Source organism: Chanos chanos, chromosome 9, assembly GCF_902362185.1.
Source record: "Chanos chanos chromosome 9, fChaCha1.1, whole genome shotgun sequence".
Lineage (NCBI taxonomy): Eukaryota > Metazoa > Chordata > Actinopteri > Gonorynchiformes > Chanidae > Chanos > Chanos chanos.
In genome coordinates, this window is record NC_044503.1 from 4,979,441 (window position 1) to 4,996,207 (window position 16,767).

Consider the following 16,767-nt stretch of genomic DNA (forward strand, 5'->3'; position numbering starts at 1 on the left):
CCGCAGTCATGAACTGAGGGTTTTAATTCTGTGTGAGGAGACAGCTCTACAGATGTGCTCATTCTTGTGGGGAACGTCAAGACTAACACAGACAGATGTGCCACATGATCATTCTGAGCTGACTGTGTAGATCCCATAAATGTGTATATGGTCACAACTGCTCTTCTGTTTTCTGCCTCTCTGCCTCTCTCCCTCTTTTCTTCTCTCTTCTCCCTCTCTGCCTGGGTCACCCTCTCTTTCTCTCTCTCTCTCTCTTTCTCTCTTTTCTCTTTCTCTCTGTCCCCCTCACTCTCTCACTCTCTCTCTCTCTCTCTCTCTCTCTCACACACACACACACACACACACACAGCCTCTTTCTCTCTCTGTCTTTCTCTCAGTAGAATTGATCCACTATGCCTTCTCAATCCATCTCTCCCACAGTCGCCTAGCAACCAGTGCTTTATCGGGTGTGGAGGTTGTTTTTTTTTTCCCTCCAAACCTGTGTGTTAGGTGGGGAGGGTTGGGGAAGAGTGCACGCGCGCGTGTTCGTGCGTGCGTGCGTGTGTGTGTGTGTGTGTGTATGTGTGTGTGTCTGTGTCTGTGTGCATGTGTGTTGAGGTGTGTTTGAATGAACATGCTAATTTTAATAGGGATACAAAATATGTTAAAAAGCTGTAGATATGTTCATTGCATAAATGAATGGGGCAGCTTTGTGTAACGAACATTAGATATGTTATATTTGGTGTAATTATGGAATTACGTGAAATTTGCGTCAAAAGTTGTCATTTCACACAGCAGATATCTATTTAAACCACAGACCACATACCATATCTCACTCCTTGATACATAGAGGTGTGTATGTACAGCTTATACCGATGACTCGTACCAATGAAAAAATAAATCGTCATTATTGTGGGGGGAATTAATAAACTGATATAAAAGCACTTCTGATTCATATTTTGACGGAAATAGCATTGCAGTAAAGTTTACTCTGTTATAAGTATATTATCAGTCTGGACATATTCCAGAGAAGTGAATGTAGTCTCTTTGCTACATATGAGAACTAGCCAAAACGTTGTTATTTGCCTGTTTTTAACGAAAGTGTGACGTATTAATATGCTTAATTACAACTCTTGTTGTTGACATTGATGTTGTTGTTGCTGTTGTTGAAAATAAAATCAAACACAAACAAAAAAATTTTGATTTTGACGCAAAAACGGGAAAAGGACTTTATACGATAGTTTTAGCCTATATTTTGTTCTATTAGGTGTCTTTCGATCAAGGAAGAAAGAGATTTAACCGACGGTGTGAACTCTTGACCCCTCAAAAAACCTCGGGCTAAAACATCACCTTACGTGACTTGCCAAAGCCCAATACGCATGTTTTTTGGGGGCGACTTATTTATGAGTAAAGTTATAAGAGTTCCACAAGCGAACATGATGTACCAGAAACTAATCGATTTTGAATGCAGTAATCGAAGCTTAAGGTCAAATATGATCCGAGTAACTATGTAGTGTACTTTCAAACCTGATCTGCAGTGATGTTGAAAAGAGGAGCTCCAGCGCGTGACTGCTCATCTTCCTGGTCCCGATGTTCAGTCTCTCTCTGAAGGCAGAGAGTAGTCTATACACAGCTGTCCACACTTACAGCTCAGACATTACAAAAGGACTCACTTTCTCACCGCTTAATTTTAATTTAGGCTGCACCGTTGCTAATGTTTATGAGTTGACCAATTAGGATAGTAGTAGTAGTAGTAGCAGTAGTAGTAGAAGTAGTAGTAGTAGTAGTAATAATAATAATAATAATAATAATAATAATAATAATAATAAACAAACATGTGGGTTTTGGAATTCTGAAATTCTCAGGAAAACTATGTAATTTAAAAAAATCATTTAACTTCTTTGTTTTTGTTGTTGTTGTTGTTGTTGTTGTTTTTTTTTAATTTGGCAAATGAAGCGTCAAAAAAAAACGGGCGAATGATTAATTAGACCACATTCAGGAAGGATGGATGGCTTGGTTCAATATATCGATTATCAATATTTCAAAAACAATTACGTATGAGAGTTAATCCCTTCTTCTCCCTTTTTTCTTTTAATTTTTCTTTTCAAGGTATCAAAAGGTATCAAACTTCCAAAATATACATTTCACATGTGATCGTGAACAACCTTAGAGAACGGTTAAGAATGAGTAATACCGAGCGGTCTCTATGAAGACTAGCGCTATTTTCTCTAACCTCATCGATCAGAATGCAGATATATCGATCAGCGACCAGCGCCGCGAAATCACCACGCGCTTTCTGTGGCAGAACGTTTTCAAATGCACGGGTCCCTAAATCTGCAAATCTCACTGCACCCTCTTATCTCAAACACAAGTCCAAAGTACCGACTTTCTTTTAGAGTCTTATTTACTTCAGACGGTGAGTTTTTTTTGTTTTTGTTTTTTTTGAAAGGATGCTGATCCGTCCTTTTAGTGGCGACACATAATGACTTTCGCAATACAGGCGCTAAGAAAATATACCACTGAAGACGTAATCATCACACACACACACACAACACACAAACACCCACACACAGATTTTAGAAGTTCTTTACCTATATGTTGGTGTGCAAGAAAAGGCTATTTGATTTAAGTCCTAACAGAGTACACGATTTTCTACGTTTTATTCAATACGAAAAAAACACTGGAGGAAAAAAAAAACGTTGATAACGCTGGACTACGGCGAATTCAATTTGAAAAAAAAAAATAGTTGAATTGGAACGACAATGAAATAGGCTACAAGTGATATAAGAACCACAAATGAACTCAGCACGATACCCACTGATTACAACCCACGAATTAAAATAAATGAATTAATGAAAAATCAACAAATCATATTACAAATTAAAACTATGCGAAATTACCTAATTGGATGTAGGTAGCCTGTCTAACAGGTCAGATTAGAATAATCGAACCCGAATCACAAAATTATGAAGATTATTGATCGGTTTTACAGTTAAAAGCTGTGACATATTGTCTTGTGCCCAGGATTAAAAAAAAAAAAGTTTAGTGCAATATCCTGTTTAAAATGAATGCATTTTTCAGTAAGTTGGAACACGCCCCTGAAGTACAATGTAACGGTATATTGTTACTTACAGCTGTACACCAACAGGCCGAATGAAAACATTCCCTTTTAAAGGAACAAAAGGCTGCTATTAAATAAACTTTTTCATCTAAGTCAAAATTAAGTGACGAATAATGTTGGAAGCTTTGTGGTAGGAGAAAGACTCGTTCTCGTTCCTTACTTAGTCACCTACACACACACACACACACACACACACACAGACCAAATAAATAAATAAATAAATAAAATCGAATTTATCGATTGATCAGCTTGCTTTGATACGATGTAAATTGTGCTTCAGTGTATTAAAATTAGACGCGTTTTAACGTCTAATATAGACTAGCAATTAGCAATTCGTCAGTATTACAATACGTTTGAATATAATTGCATCTTTACTTATTTGACAGGGTAATTTCAAATGCACATTGTTGTCTGGTGTGTTTAACGTGAAGCCAAGGATGCATCACAACCTACTGAAGCGGGATCAATCGCTATTATTGTCATGTTGAAATTGCACGTTTGAATGAAGTCTAGTCTAGTTTCGTGGCCTATTGAAGGTCGTCATTACGAATATGAGCCCATGCTGTGAAAAAAATCTGTTAAATCTACTTAAGAAAATAACGAAGTTAAAGGAAAATAAGCCTTTTCACTGTAGTTTACAAGTGATGGAGACGGCAGACTTCAGATCCGGAGTTGGCTGTGTTGCTTTTTCATGTTCACATGACATAAATCACTTGTTTTTGCTCCAATCTCTCTTTCTCTCCCCAGTTAGGCTGCAGAAACCACTTGAATATTTTATAATATGCTTGCCATAAGGTATGTTCATTTGAATATTCGAATTCTGGCCCATTCGAGGCCCAGGGCTCGTTAAAAAAAGAGAGAAAAAAACCCCCAGAAAAAACAGTCTCAGGCAAATTCCATATAGACGGTGGGGGTTCATTGAAAAAACAAAACAGCCTCACACTTCTTAGTCTATAATTCTGGATTGAGAATATTAAAAACAAAACAGAACAAAGCAAAACATAAACAAACAACAACAACAAAAAAGGATTATAATGCAAAGTCCAGAGAAGCTCTTCATTTTTCAGGACCTTTCTGTGTTTAAAAAATTCTAGCTGGACACTGTTGTTAATGTCTACCAAAAGAACACGAAATAGTAGTTTTGGTCAACAACTTTAGATAAACGCTGTTTAAAGGTTTGAGCACAGTATTTCATCAGTGACTGTATGCCCATGAATGTCTGTAAATTCAGGCGCTGTGTCTTAAATGCAAAGATAAGATCAAGAAGAGAATAAGAGAAGAGAAGAAGAGAATTAGTTACATTAGATTTTGCATTTAGAAGACTCCCTCATTTACAGAATGAGGGAATCTCCTCCTTACTTGCGGAAAATTGTATAAATAGCTTGAATATGTCACCGTAGGTCTTTTACTGTAGAATATAACAGGTTGCTTTCGGTAAATACAGCAGGGTTTTACAATAGAACCAAGATGAACAACAGGAAATTATCCCTCGGATTTTGTGCTAACGCTTCATCGGGGACGAAGTAGGCCTGCTTATTCCGGCTGACATGGCGAAGTTTGCTATCAAAATATTATAACACAATAAGAACGTTGAGATAAATATTCTCATTAGCGCTGGAGGGAGGATTGAAACAAGCTGTAAGGTTTATAGTGTCTTTTGAATCACGCCTTGCCTAATTACTTAATTGATTTCATTGACAACGCCATTCCACATACTGAGAAATCCTATATTCTCCTCATACGTATGAGACAATCGATAATTTATCAGGGAAAAGTGCCAAAGTAACATGGTATAAATTAAAATGTAGCTTAATTTTTACAGGGAGAACTGTTTCATTCATGTGATGAATTTCAAAATTTCTTATCCTTTCTGCAAACAACACAGATTTTGTTTTTTTACTGCCTTTTGCTGCACTGACTCAGTATAAATAATGGCGTGATTCTGATATATCTTTATAACAGAATTTGGACAAAGGCCACCCGTGTCGTTGGAAGACTGAATAAAAAAATACTGTTCAGACACAATTAGTAGAAAGGAAAACTGGAGACCACCTCAGCCAGACTGATCAGTGGTTATGTTGCTTCTTGATTTGGGTATGTTACCCACATACACACACCATAATAATTTTGGCTGCCTGTGTGTGTGTGTGTGTGTTTGTGTGTATTTATGTGTGTGATCCTTCATATTTAATATATCTTTAAATGCGATGTTGATTAAGAAACGCTGTATCAGGCCCATCTCAAAAAAAAAAAAAAAAAATCAGTGGCAGTAGAAACACGTGAGGCTCCACGGAGACGTCAGTTCTAAAAGAGTCAAACGTTTATTTTATGTGCCTATTTTCGACGCCTTTACAGGTGTCAGAAGGACCCAGCATTACGATTTGTTTCGAATTGTTTATTTCACATGTAAGTGGACTAACATAACACAAAAAAATGGAAAGTGGTTCAAAAACTTTTAGCACAATTGCACCCGACGGACTAAGTTGACTTAGATTGATGAATGCGCGCATCCATCACCTTAGCGGCCAATAGGACTAGCAAGCCACCCCGTTATGCGCAGATGACGGATGCGCAGTTGGGGAAGGTAATTCATTTTCGATATCAGTGGTTGCTGGGATCAATACGGGGTTATTAACCTAACCGGACACCGTTGTTTTCGCATAGCCACCGTCTTCTTCTCTGCATTTGAAAGATATTTTGTAACTATTTTCTGTACCAAGGGATCAGTTTTCATGGATAACTGTTTTGTTAAAATAAATAGCTTTTTAACTGCATTTAACATGTGTATGAGTCTCCTTGACCATATGGTAGGCTAAGTAAAGTAGGCCTGTGCATCGACTGAAACTTGTGGGACAACTGTCGAAAGTTTTTCGCCTACTTATTAATACCTAAGCAGTTCTTTTTCTCGTGAATAGACTGTTTAAACGCTCTACTGTCGAAGGGGCCTGTGCTCCATAGACTTGACTCCAAGATACCTCCGGATATGAAGTGGTACTGTGCATTGGCTTCAGTGAGCAGATTGTAAAACAAGAAAACCATGTTTGAGATTTAGAGGAGAAGAATATATGTCTTATATAACTTGAATCTTTTGAATCTCACCAAGAAAATATTCGCAACACGGGTTTGTGTAAAATTTATTCTCAGCATCCTCGATGATAATTTAAAGAGACGCTGCAGCAAAAGTCTTTTTATTGTTTGACTGACTCCAAAATTATGTTTGTTTAAATTAACCTTTCCTGCACATTTAGGCATTAGTCACATAGCTTAAAAATGAATTGAATGTTACCAGTGTCTTACGAGTGTCTTATGCGTCATTGAAAACAAGCGTGATTTTGTTGTAGGGCTTAATGCTTGTGGACTCTTATTCATTCCTATATTCATTCTCATATCTGCTTATGACACGACATACAGAGAATTATATAGCGTTTTTGAATGCCTCGTGAATGGTATACCCGTAGAAAAAAAAAGTTCCACATGGAACCTGAAAGGGTTCCAACCTTTGATACAAATAAGATACCCCAAACGGTTCCAAATAGAACCTTTTTAAAAGGTTCTTGATAAAGAACCGTTTGGGGTGCCATTTTTTTTTAGCTTACCAATGGTTCTATATGGAACCAGCCAATGGTGTCGTTGTTGTTGTTATTATCATTATAAGAAGACTAATGTGTGTTTATGCTATTACTTTAAACGAACCGTCGCACGTTGTTCCCTTCCTTTGAATGACTTTCAGGCCTTGCACGCCTGTGTTTCAGGTAGGTGCGGGCAACTTGATGAGCGGCCTGAATGTGAAAGCGAAAGTTTCACTCCACCCCATATTACATCAATGTTTTGGTCGAGATTAAATTTTGCTTTGTATTTACCCGGGTTTGTAACTTCTATTTCATATTTAGACTAAAAAAAACTCAACATGTTTGATAAGACATTGAAATGATGAATACAGTGCACGTGAAGCCTGTGAGAAACAAAATCACTCTTTCGCCGTTGTCTCAAGTGTCAGTTTAACGACTTTCTTACTGATAATCGACAGGGGGATCCATTATTGGAATGAGTATGTCAAAACATTAGACTATCGTTTTAAAGGACATTTCACTTCATTTATTATGGAAGGAAAACGGAGTGCTCTTCGTGATTTCATATCATTCACAAGGAATTTTGCTATCATAGTGTTATCTGGCGGGGGTTTGGGAAACCCATTAATATGTAACCATATAGATATGGAATACTGGCGCCAGGTTTAGCAGCTTTATCTGGAAAAAACAATGGAACACGTCTCCGAAGGAATCCCCAATATCTTACACCACAGCAAGTTTTAAAGAAACAGTACATCCACATGTCTGTACGTCTTGACTTCTCTAACCCAGCCTTCTCGTTTTTATTTGCCCCTTTAAAAAACTTTTGTGATTTCAGAACTTCATCCAAATCACGAAACGCCAGAACTTGTGCCTTCTAATGTAAGCTACAGACGGTAACTGGCGACGCCAGACAACCTCCAGTCCGGGTCAAACCACTGTGCACACCATGCGCGCGCACATATACACCCGGGCACATTCACATCTTAATATGACGCGCGTTCCCGCTCCAGACACGTTCGCAGCTCCAGTCTCGGCTCTCAGTAGTGGAGAGGCGCGCCACAGCGGTTGAGAGAAACGGCAAGATTCACAAACACCAAGCGTTTATGTGTATGCATGCTCGACTGGAAACAGCTCTGTGGCGCAGGCAACTGAGAGAGCTCGTAAAATCATGCTGGATTGACCGTAGAGGGGATACCTGAATCAATGGCTTGGCTTTGAGATCGTTCAAAATTTATTGGAAGGGAGAGTGTGAGGGATAAAGAGAGAAAGAGAGAGAGAGGGAGCGAGAGAGAGAGAGAGAGAGAGAGAGAGAGAGAGAGAGAGAGAGCGAGAGGAGGACATACAGATTCTTTCAACGATGGAACTTACGATGGAAAACATTGGAAACCTGCACGCCGTTTCACACTCTCATCAAACCGGGGACTTGATGAACTCTCCACACGGGCGACAGACAGCATCACACAGGAACTTGGTGTCTCACGGGCGCTCGGCAATGGTCTCCAGTATGGCTTCAATACTGGAAGGAGCGGGAGATTACCGTACGGATCACGCTCTATCCGGACCCCTACATCCTGCAATGACTATGTCGTGCGACTCCGGCATGAGTCTAAGCAGTAGTTACACCACGCTGACGCCGTTGCAGCACCTGCCTCCCATCTCCACCGTTTCGGAGAAATTTCACCATCACCCGCATCCTCACCCCCATCACCACCCGGCTCACCAGCGCTTAACGGCCGGAAACGTCAGTGGCAGCTTCACCTTAATGCGAGACGACCGGAGCCTAGCGTCCATGAGTAATCTCTACAGCCATTACCCGAAAGACATGTCCAGTATGGGACAGTCTTTATCCCCGTTATCTAACGGCCTCGGGTCTTTGCACAATTCTCAACAGACCTTAAGCGCCTACGGACCTGGAGCTCACCTATCGAACGATAAGATGCTCTCCTCGGGGGGATTTGAGTCCCATGCAGCGATGCTGAGCCGAAACGAGGAGCACCTGGCACGGGGTTTAGGAGGACATAGTGCCGGACTAATGCCCCCTCTTAACGGCATCCATCATCACAGTCATTCTCACTCTCAACATAACGGGTCCATGCTCTCCGAGAGGGAGAGGCAGACAGTAGGTGGAGGGCAAGGTGGAGGTTCGGGACAGGTAGAGGAAATTAACACCAAGGAGGTAGCGCAAAGAATAACGGCGGAGCTGAAACGGTATAGCATTCCACAGGCCATCTTCGCGCAGAGAATTTTGTGTCGGTCGCAGGGAACTCTGTCTGACCTGCTGCGGAATCCCAAACCCTGGAGTAAACTGAAGTCAGGTCGAGAGACCTTCCGGAGAATGTGGAAGTGGCTGCAGGAGCCGGAGTTTCAGCGCATGTCTGCCCTCAGGCTAGCGGGTGAGTAACAGTTTTCGTTATGAAATTTTGCTTATGCAGGGTTCAGAGATCAATTAGAAGTCGTTACAACAATAATGTGGCAGTGCTCGCTGAGGTTAATATCAGTAGTGCAGGTAAACCTCGTCTCTCTCGCGCTTTCTGTCACTCTCATTTTGTCCTACACACACATACGCTCACATATCAGTGTGAGAAAGTTCAGCATGTTTCATTACTTTAAATATACAAGATGGAACGCCACGATCAGAAACGGTTGACAGTGACACGCTCCAATGTCGTTGTCATCGCATTAAGTGACATAGAAAGTTATCAACGACAACTGTGCCCACGTTATCCCCTAGTGAGCTTTGGTTATTTTTATCATCAACAGGGTGCCTGCTTATGTGTCAGAGGTCCACGACCTTCTTCTGATCGGTCCCCCATGACTTTTGTCAAGTAGTGAAATGATAAACTGTCGACAGCAGGGAAAACAGCAAATAAATACCCGTGGCTTAGATCTGATCTCTCTGCCTTACATAGTTCAATATTTCTTTAGTTGCCCGGTTCTGATGCGCTTTGGATTCTCTTACAATATCAACAAAGTTACTTTTTTGTACATATAAAGAAAAATGATTATTTGGAATACTTGAACTGGACTGCGGTAAAGTTGGCGTTTATTCCTTTTGCATTTTTTTTTTTAGCAATTGGCAAATAACTGTTTGTACAAATGTGAATTTTCACGAAGAAATCGCAGGTTTAAGTATCCTGTGTTTGCCATTTGAAGAGTAAGCTTTTTTTTCACATCCATCACAGATACTTTTAAATTTCTTTAACTGTACGGAAGACCATCGCAAGTTTAGTTTCCTCATTAGAGAGAAACTAGGCCCATGTGGAAATCATAAGCCATGGTTCTTTGCAACTGTAGTGACGCATCTTAATACACGTGGAATGTGGATGTAGCAAACAAATAAGGTAAAAGAAAATACTAATGTCACATGTTTGTGAAATTTGCTAAATTTGGTAATTTCACGATGACAAAAAATTCAGTGATCATTATGTTTTCTCCTACTGGGGGACCTAACAATTGAAAATGATCACAGCTGATTATTTAATATGATATTTCATCTGGGACCAAAAATTTGTTCCAACACGTAAAATTACAAATGCGTTTTCTTTTCTCTGAAATAGCCATGTTTCGTGTCATTTGTCAAAATTCCTTGTCAAAATATGCTCACTTTTCCCAAACAATATTAAATGAGATATTTCAGTGTAAACTTCAGGTAGCTAAAGAGGTATTAATTATTAGACTATTACTTCGCTTAGAGTTATTAGACTACAGTGATGCTACTACTTTGCATTCTCTTAATTAATACACGAGCAAATATCTCACTTTTACTACTACACGACTTTTACACACAATAGGACCAGAGAAACCGTCGTGTTATCTAAATGCTGTATTTCAGTTGAGGGTTCAATTAAGCACGGTATGGTGACATATTTTAACTCCAGTCAATGCCCTGTTGAAAAGCACTTAATGGAATGTAAATTGTTCCTTTGCGCATTTAAAGAGGTTCTGGTAAATAAAGATTTAAGCACTCTCCGCTTGTCTCTTTAAGTGCCGTTGCTGTTAAACTTAATTGGGCATTGAGATTTTTATTTCTCCCACACCCTAATAAAACAAGGCACTGGTCTAATTGGTATAGTCTCAATCTAGGGCTCCAACCAGGATGCCAATAAAGCCACCAAATTATCATATCAAGTGAAAAACCTCGTTTACCTGCAAGTGACTCTTGTTTTGAATGCTGAAAGGCATTAATATTTACTGAATTACCCATTTCTCCATTGAGTCATATTTACATGCAAATTATTATTATTATTATTATTCCTTCTACCACTACTACTGCTGCTAGTGTTGCTGCCACTGCTACTGTTGTTGTTGTTGTTGTTGTTGTTTTGGTGGTGGTGCTTCTGGTGGTACTAATATAGTAGGCTGTCACTCTCGAACAGTTAAGGCATTTCCGTAGCGTAATGAAGAATGACGTTGTATGTAAATTATTGAAGCAATATTTTAACTTTTTGCATTTAAATATGTCATTACGCTCTGTGCGCATGTGGTCTGGCGAGTGGGAAAGGGGGGGGGGGTGGAGTGGGGGAATTCAGTGAGTCTGGGAATACTCGGTCGGCCACATCAATCAATAAATTCAAATTACTATTCCAAATTCATCACAGTCCAAAAAATCAATGTCGCTGCTTTCCCTGGCTAATGTGAAAACAGCAGTATCTGTGGGAATGGTGTGTATTGTTGACTTAAGAAAATGATTCATTTTTCGTGGGTAGTTGTTCAGAAGTAGGCTCCTGAGGCCCAAAATAGCACATGCATCTATTCCAAATCAACACCAGACAAACTGTGGGCCAACGACTCCGCTAAAAATCAGTATTTGGAAATGAACTGACCGAAAAGATCATCATTTTCCGACTCTGTATTAAAATGAAAATATGCTTGTCAGTTGCACACAGCTGGCGCGTGGAGAATTACTGTAGAGGGGAAGCACCGATCATTTCGAGCAGGACAGAAAATGTGATGTCGGCTGAATGTTAATAATAAATAAGCGCCGTATGCATTCACGTGTGTGTGTGTGTGTGTGTGTGTGTGTGTGTCTGTGTGTATGGAAGGGGGTGGAGGAGCTACAGTAGGAACAGTGCAGTCTGGAGAGACATTTAAAGATTGCATTAACGGCGAAAAACAATTCGTCTCAGCATGTGCGCTGAATTCCACACTCCATCTCAATGTATTTGTTCGGGTCAATACAGCAGGGATCAATAAAGATAGCCAGCGCATCTATCAATTATTCCGCCTCAGCACTCTCTCCCTTCGGACTATCCCCTGGATTGGCCGAGTATAGGAAAGGTTTTAAATGGGGGAGGTATGGATAGAGTGGAAAAGACACCTTTTTTGGCGTCTCTTTTTCTCTCTCGCTTTAAAAAATCATTTTACAGTGTGTATGTGTGTGTGGTCTGCGTAAGAGGTTCACTCTTAGTGTCCTCTGAGAGTTAGACAATCATTATGAATGGATGCTCGATTGCTGATGTCACAGCGCATATACGTATATGCAACAATGGTAATAACATTCCACAACAATATAGATTAACCTTATCGTGTACACGGGCAAAACCAAAATAGCTTTATAGAAAGGCCAGGTAGTGGCCACTCTAGCATATTTCATCTCACTCGTATCAGCTAGTAGCCTACCACAGGCTTCACCCAGTGATTTGCATATGAAGCATTTTACAGTTGGGTTCGTAATTCATGTCAGCAAATACAATCGTCATCACCAGCTGCAACAACAGTAACTGGAGTCGCAGTAGCATCGTTTTTACCCGTTTCTACGCCGTTTTCAAATGTATGGTTGTATGACCGGCAGACGCCATTGATTTAGGATTAGCGAATCGAGGCGTTTTCAGGAAAGAATAGTTAAGGCAAGCTTGGAAAAAATGATCGATATACCACCTTAATTATTGATACAGACAATGAGTGGACAGGTCCGGACAGGGAAAATGCGGGTGTAGTCCGTAAAACAAATCCACATTGTACGTTGCGAAAAAACGGTGGATGCATGGCTGTATGACTAGCTACCGAAATACCAACCATTCATTCAATTGATCCGTCAGCTTTTCCTTCAAATCTCATATAGCTACGGATATAATATAGATATGGTTTTCATGTGCCATGTGTACAGCTTAGATGTTTGCGCTGTGCTGATTTAAACAATGTCACCACACCATCCATTGTTCAGGCCTATCGGGCCTACTCTGAAATCAGTATTGATTTCCATTCCCCCGTCTCCTCTTTCAACAGCTTGAGCTGAACCAAACAGCCGCCGTTGCAGCAGGGTACCACGTGTCACGTTAAACGAAACAGCTATGCAGACTAGTTGCCAGAAATACGTGGTTTCTTTGTCTGTGCGGTGTCTTAAACTAACTGATCAACATTATCAAATGTGAACACAACAACAACAAAAAAAAGGGAAAATCCAGAAGTGTTAGGAAATGTGTTAGAAACATGTGCACGACAAAGGACTTCACAGGACTTGAAAGACTTCATATCACGTCAGTTACGGTTCTGGCTACTGCAGGTATTCGGTGGTAACGTTTATGGTAATTTCTTGTCATACTGAAAATTAAATATTTGGAACCTACACATTGTCACGTATGCATCATTGGGCTGCCTCCAGAAATGAACATCTGTCTGTCTGTCTCTCTCTCTCTCTCTCAGAATACATATTGCAGACATTGTTCAACAGCATTTTACAAGTCATTCATGTTCATAGCCTTAGGGTAGCTCACAGGCCCAATACCCACACACACACACACAAACACAGACGGCGCATTTCTCCCTTCCCGTTTAAAGCCTCCAGAGACGACGGTGGTGGTTTTAAAAATGCAAGAGACCTGACGCTGTTGCTCCTGTAATACGTAAAATACAGTTTACTCCATGTCGGATTCTTAAATACGCGATCCCTGCACTCCTCCGTCTCTCCCCTCTGCTAAACCCGATCGATAGGAGAGAGCGACCTTTAAATCAAATTGCTAAGAGACCCAAACCGCGCACGAGGTCAGCGTCAAAGGGTTAAATTGCATTGCGTCATCACTAAAATTCTACTGGGGCCGGGAGAGACCTGCTTTTAATAATTCCATCAGAGTTGTAATTCTAGAAGCGCCTCCAAGGCACACTGGCCTGCTCAGCAAATGAAGCAACAAGAGGCCTATCTGCTACCTTAGCGTCCTGACAAACACAAAGCGCGATTAAAAAGACGAACACCAGCGAGTTTTCTCATAAACAGCCGAGCTACATAATGTCAATATAACGGAATCAAGATGGCTTACCCTCCTCATTTCCGGGATAAATATGGAATCACGTGGATATCCCGATTATAGACTAACTTCATTTGCATAATTGGTAAATTCCTGTCACACCGTGCTACGCCCTCCTCTCTCTGACAGCAGAACTGCTGCGGCGATTAATCTTAGGAGGCCAGTGGTGCTGAAATGCCGAATGTCTACCCTTCTTAGCACTATTCGCTTATCAGACAGCCTGACAGACCATTGCTTATTAAAAGCTCGATAATGGCTTGTTTAATGTCTGATATACAGCGAGTAAAACAAACTAGAACAAGAGAGACATATTGACCACACTTTAAGGAAGCTACACCTGTCATAAAAATAACATTGAACTAAGCCACATGTTCGTAATGGCATCAGTTAATAGTCACGCGACAATACTGTAATCGATCACTGTATTATTTGACACGTGAATGATGACATAAATATAGCTACGATGTTGCTTTTTGTTTAGTAAATCTACCATGTTATTGCATTATTATTTAGTTTTGAGGACAATTGCATTTGGGCCAAAAATAAAAAGCAGACTGAGTCTGTTATTAAAAAAAGAAAAGAAAGATAAAAAAAAAAAGGCCACGTTACTTTTAAATGCCGATTTAGAATCCTGTCGATTTCCTGTGCAAAAAAACCGTTACACTGGTTATCGGGACTAACCCTCATGTAAGTGTTACCGTGTAGCATCTGCTGTACGGGGATTTTTGATTCGTATGTTTGGAAGGACCCCGTCTGCTTTGTGCTGAGCTCTGACAAATACCAACTGAAAGTGAAAGCCCAGTCAGTACATTTTCTCTCGTTTTCTCACGGTTTAGGGAACAATTCAGGCAATATTGGAAAACTTGATCTTACACGCTGCCAAAACTGCAGCTAGCAATTTGAAAAAATAGGCTACTTTATGAAAAAAAAAATCACAACAAGTTGTATTGCCTGACAAACATCTGCTGTTTTTTTTTTGTTTGTTTGTTTGTTTTTTTAAATTTTACTCATTTTAATTTGAAATATCTTTCACAGTGACATCGCCCATCATCTGCATACAGACAATCATAGTCAGTAGGCTCTGTTGTTGAATCGATAGTAGCAAAACCACAGACCTAGGTCTCGCATCCGCGGATGCAGTGAGAGACTTGTGTGGGGCTGGTCAGATTCTCTCACAAAGGAACAGAACGGGCATTTTATCAGCTGATAAATCAATCAGTGGTGTAATATGCCCTAGTCAACAAACAGCCTGGTTGCGGTATTGGGGGCACCACAAGTAAACAGGGTCGAAACTATAGTTAAATAGCCACTTAATAATTGTTTTTGACACTGTCAAAACACATTCACATTGGGACGTTGGGAACTGTAACGCATTAGTTTTTCAGTTGGTAATAAATTTGACAGTCCATGGCTTTGATAGCGGCACTTTACCGCTCTCTGTTGTGACCAGTTCACGATCTGACAACACAACTCTCGATTCATTATCCATCCTTCTGTTTTCGAAGACCGCGTGATAAATTCATATACCACGATGTCCAATAGGTCAGTGAAATAATCCGTGACGACATTTCGTTCCTAATTGAATTAGTACCGTCTGTATGGCGTGTGCTTTCTGAGTAGGCCCTAATTGACATGACACACCGCTTTGCCTATTGCATCAGTTTCGCTATTCAGACTGCTCTGTCTGTAAGTTGTTAATGATAAACAGAACCTGTCTCATACTCGTTATGGTTCCATTCATGTCCGAGCGATTCTAGAGTGTCGTTCCTGTTCATAACTTCTGCTGACACACGAGAGTTTAATATAAGCTGTTTGAAAAACTACAGTTTTACCCTACTGTCTTTACTTGTCATGAAATTGCGCCTGCTCGTGAAGTTGCATCTCCTTAATTATTAAATCGAATACAATTATATTAGGCCTACTGTATAATAAAAACTACATCGCTTAATTTTCACTGAATGGGTTCAGCCTATGACCTGTAACTGCTGTATTGCCCTAACAACAGAACAGACCCACAAATACTTCAGAGAACTAAATATGATGACGCGATTGTGGTAACCTAGTTTTTCAAGAAACATAGTCGAAGATTGTAAATTTTTCCACACAAAACCACGTTCTTTCTTTCAGCTGATATCGGCAGAATTTAGCTTGTCAGTAGTCGACCTTTGAAACGATTAGCAACCCGCGTTTCACTGATAAATATGGCCACAATCCCATAAATCAAAACAACTCCAAAGATAACATCTTTCTTTGAAAAACTTTGACAATGCGTTTATCTGGATAGTCAAGTTTTAAAACAATAAGATCCCCATTAACAAAAAAGTAGAAAAACATAGTTTTACAACCAACAAGAGGACAATATTCCAGTGCCACCCTATACCCCAGGTACTTTGAACACGTCGTAACCTTGAAAAATTTCTGTTTGCACGTTATAGTCACGACATTATCTGAATGAACTATCAAATAGGCTATATCTATTGCATTTGTCTAATATGTCTTTAGAAATGGTCTGGCCTCTGAGCGATGGTTATATTATTGTTTTTGGAATGTAACCAACCTGTGATTAAGTATAAGTCTTTGTAAAGATGCCTGCCATAAGCTATAGATATGCACTGTTTAAAGACACCTGACAAGTTACCAAAGTCTTCATCACAACTTTACATTGTAATCTTTTTTCGGGCAAGTTGGACGAGATTCCAGAGACGTACTATTAAAATTTGGCCGGTAACACCTTTCATTCTCAACACCAAAAAAAAAAAAAAATCAAAAGTTTTGCTTTTTCTGGCAAGTACTCGGTTTGTAAGATGCTGGGCTTTTGGGTGACATAGTGACTTTCATTTCATCAAAACGAGTC

General features: G+C 40.0%; 1 protein-coding gene across 1 annotated transcript in view; it reads left to right on the forward strand.

Annotated features, from left to right (window-relative positions):
* Positions 1-8,029: 8,029 nt before the first annotated feature.
* The window catches only part of onecut3a (one cut homeobox 3a), a 14,823-nt gene continuing 6,085 nt past the window's right edge, over positions 8,030-16,767 (forward strand). Inside the window, exon 1 of the mRNA XM_030784852.1 lies at positions 8,030-9,065. Within this exon, the coding sequence (XP_030640712.1) occupies positions 8,030-9,065 (1,036 nt within the window). The remainder of the gene's footprint in view (positions 9,066-16,767) is intronic.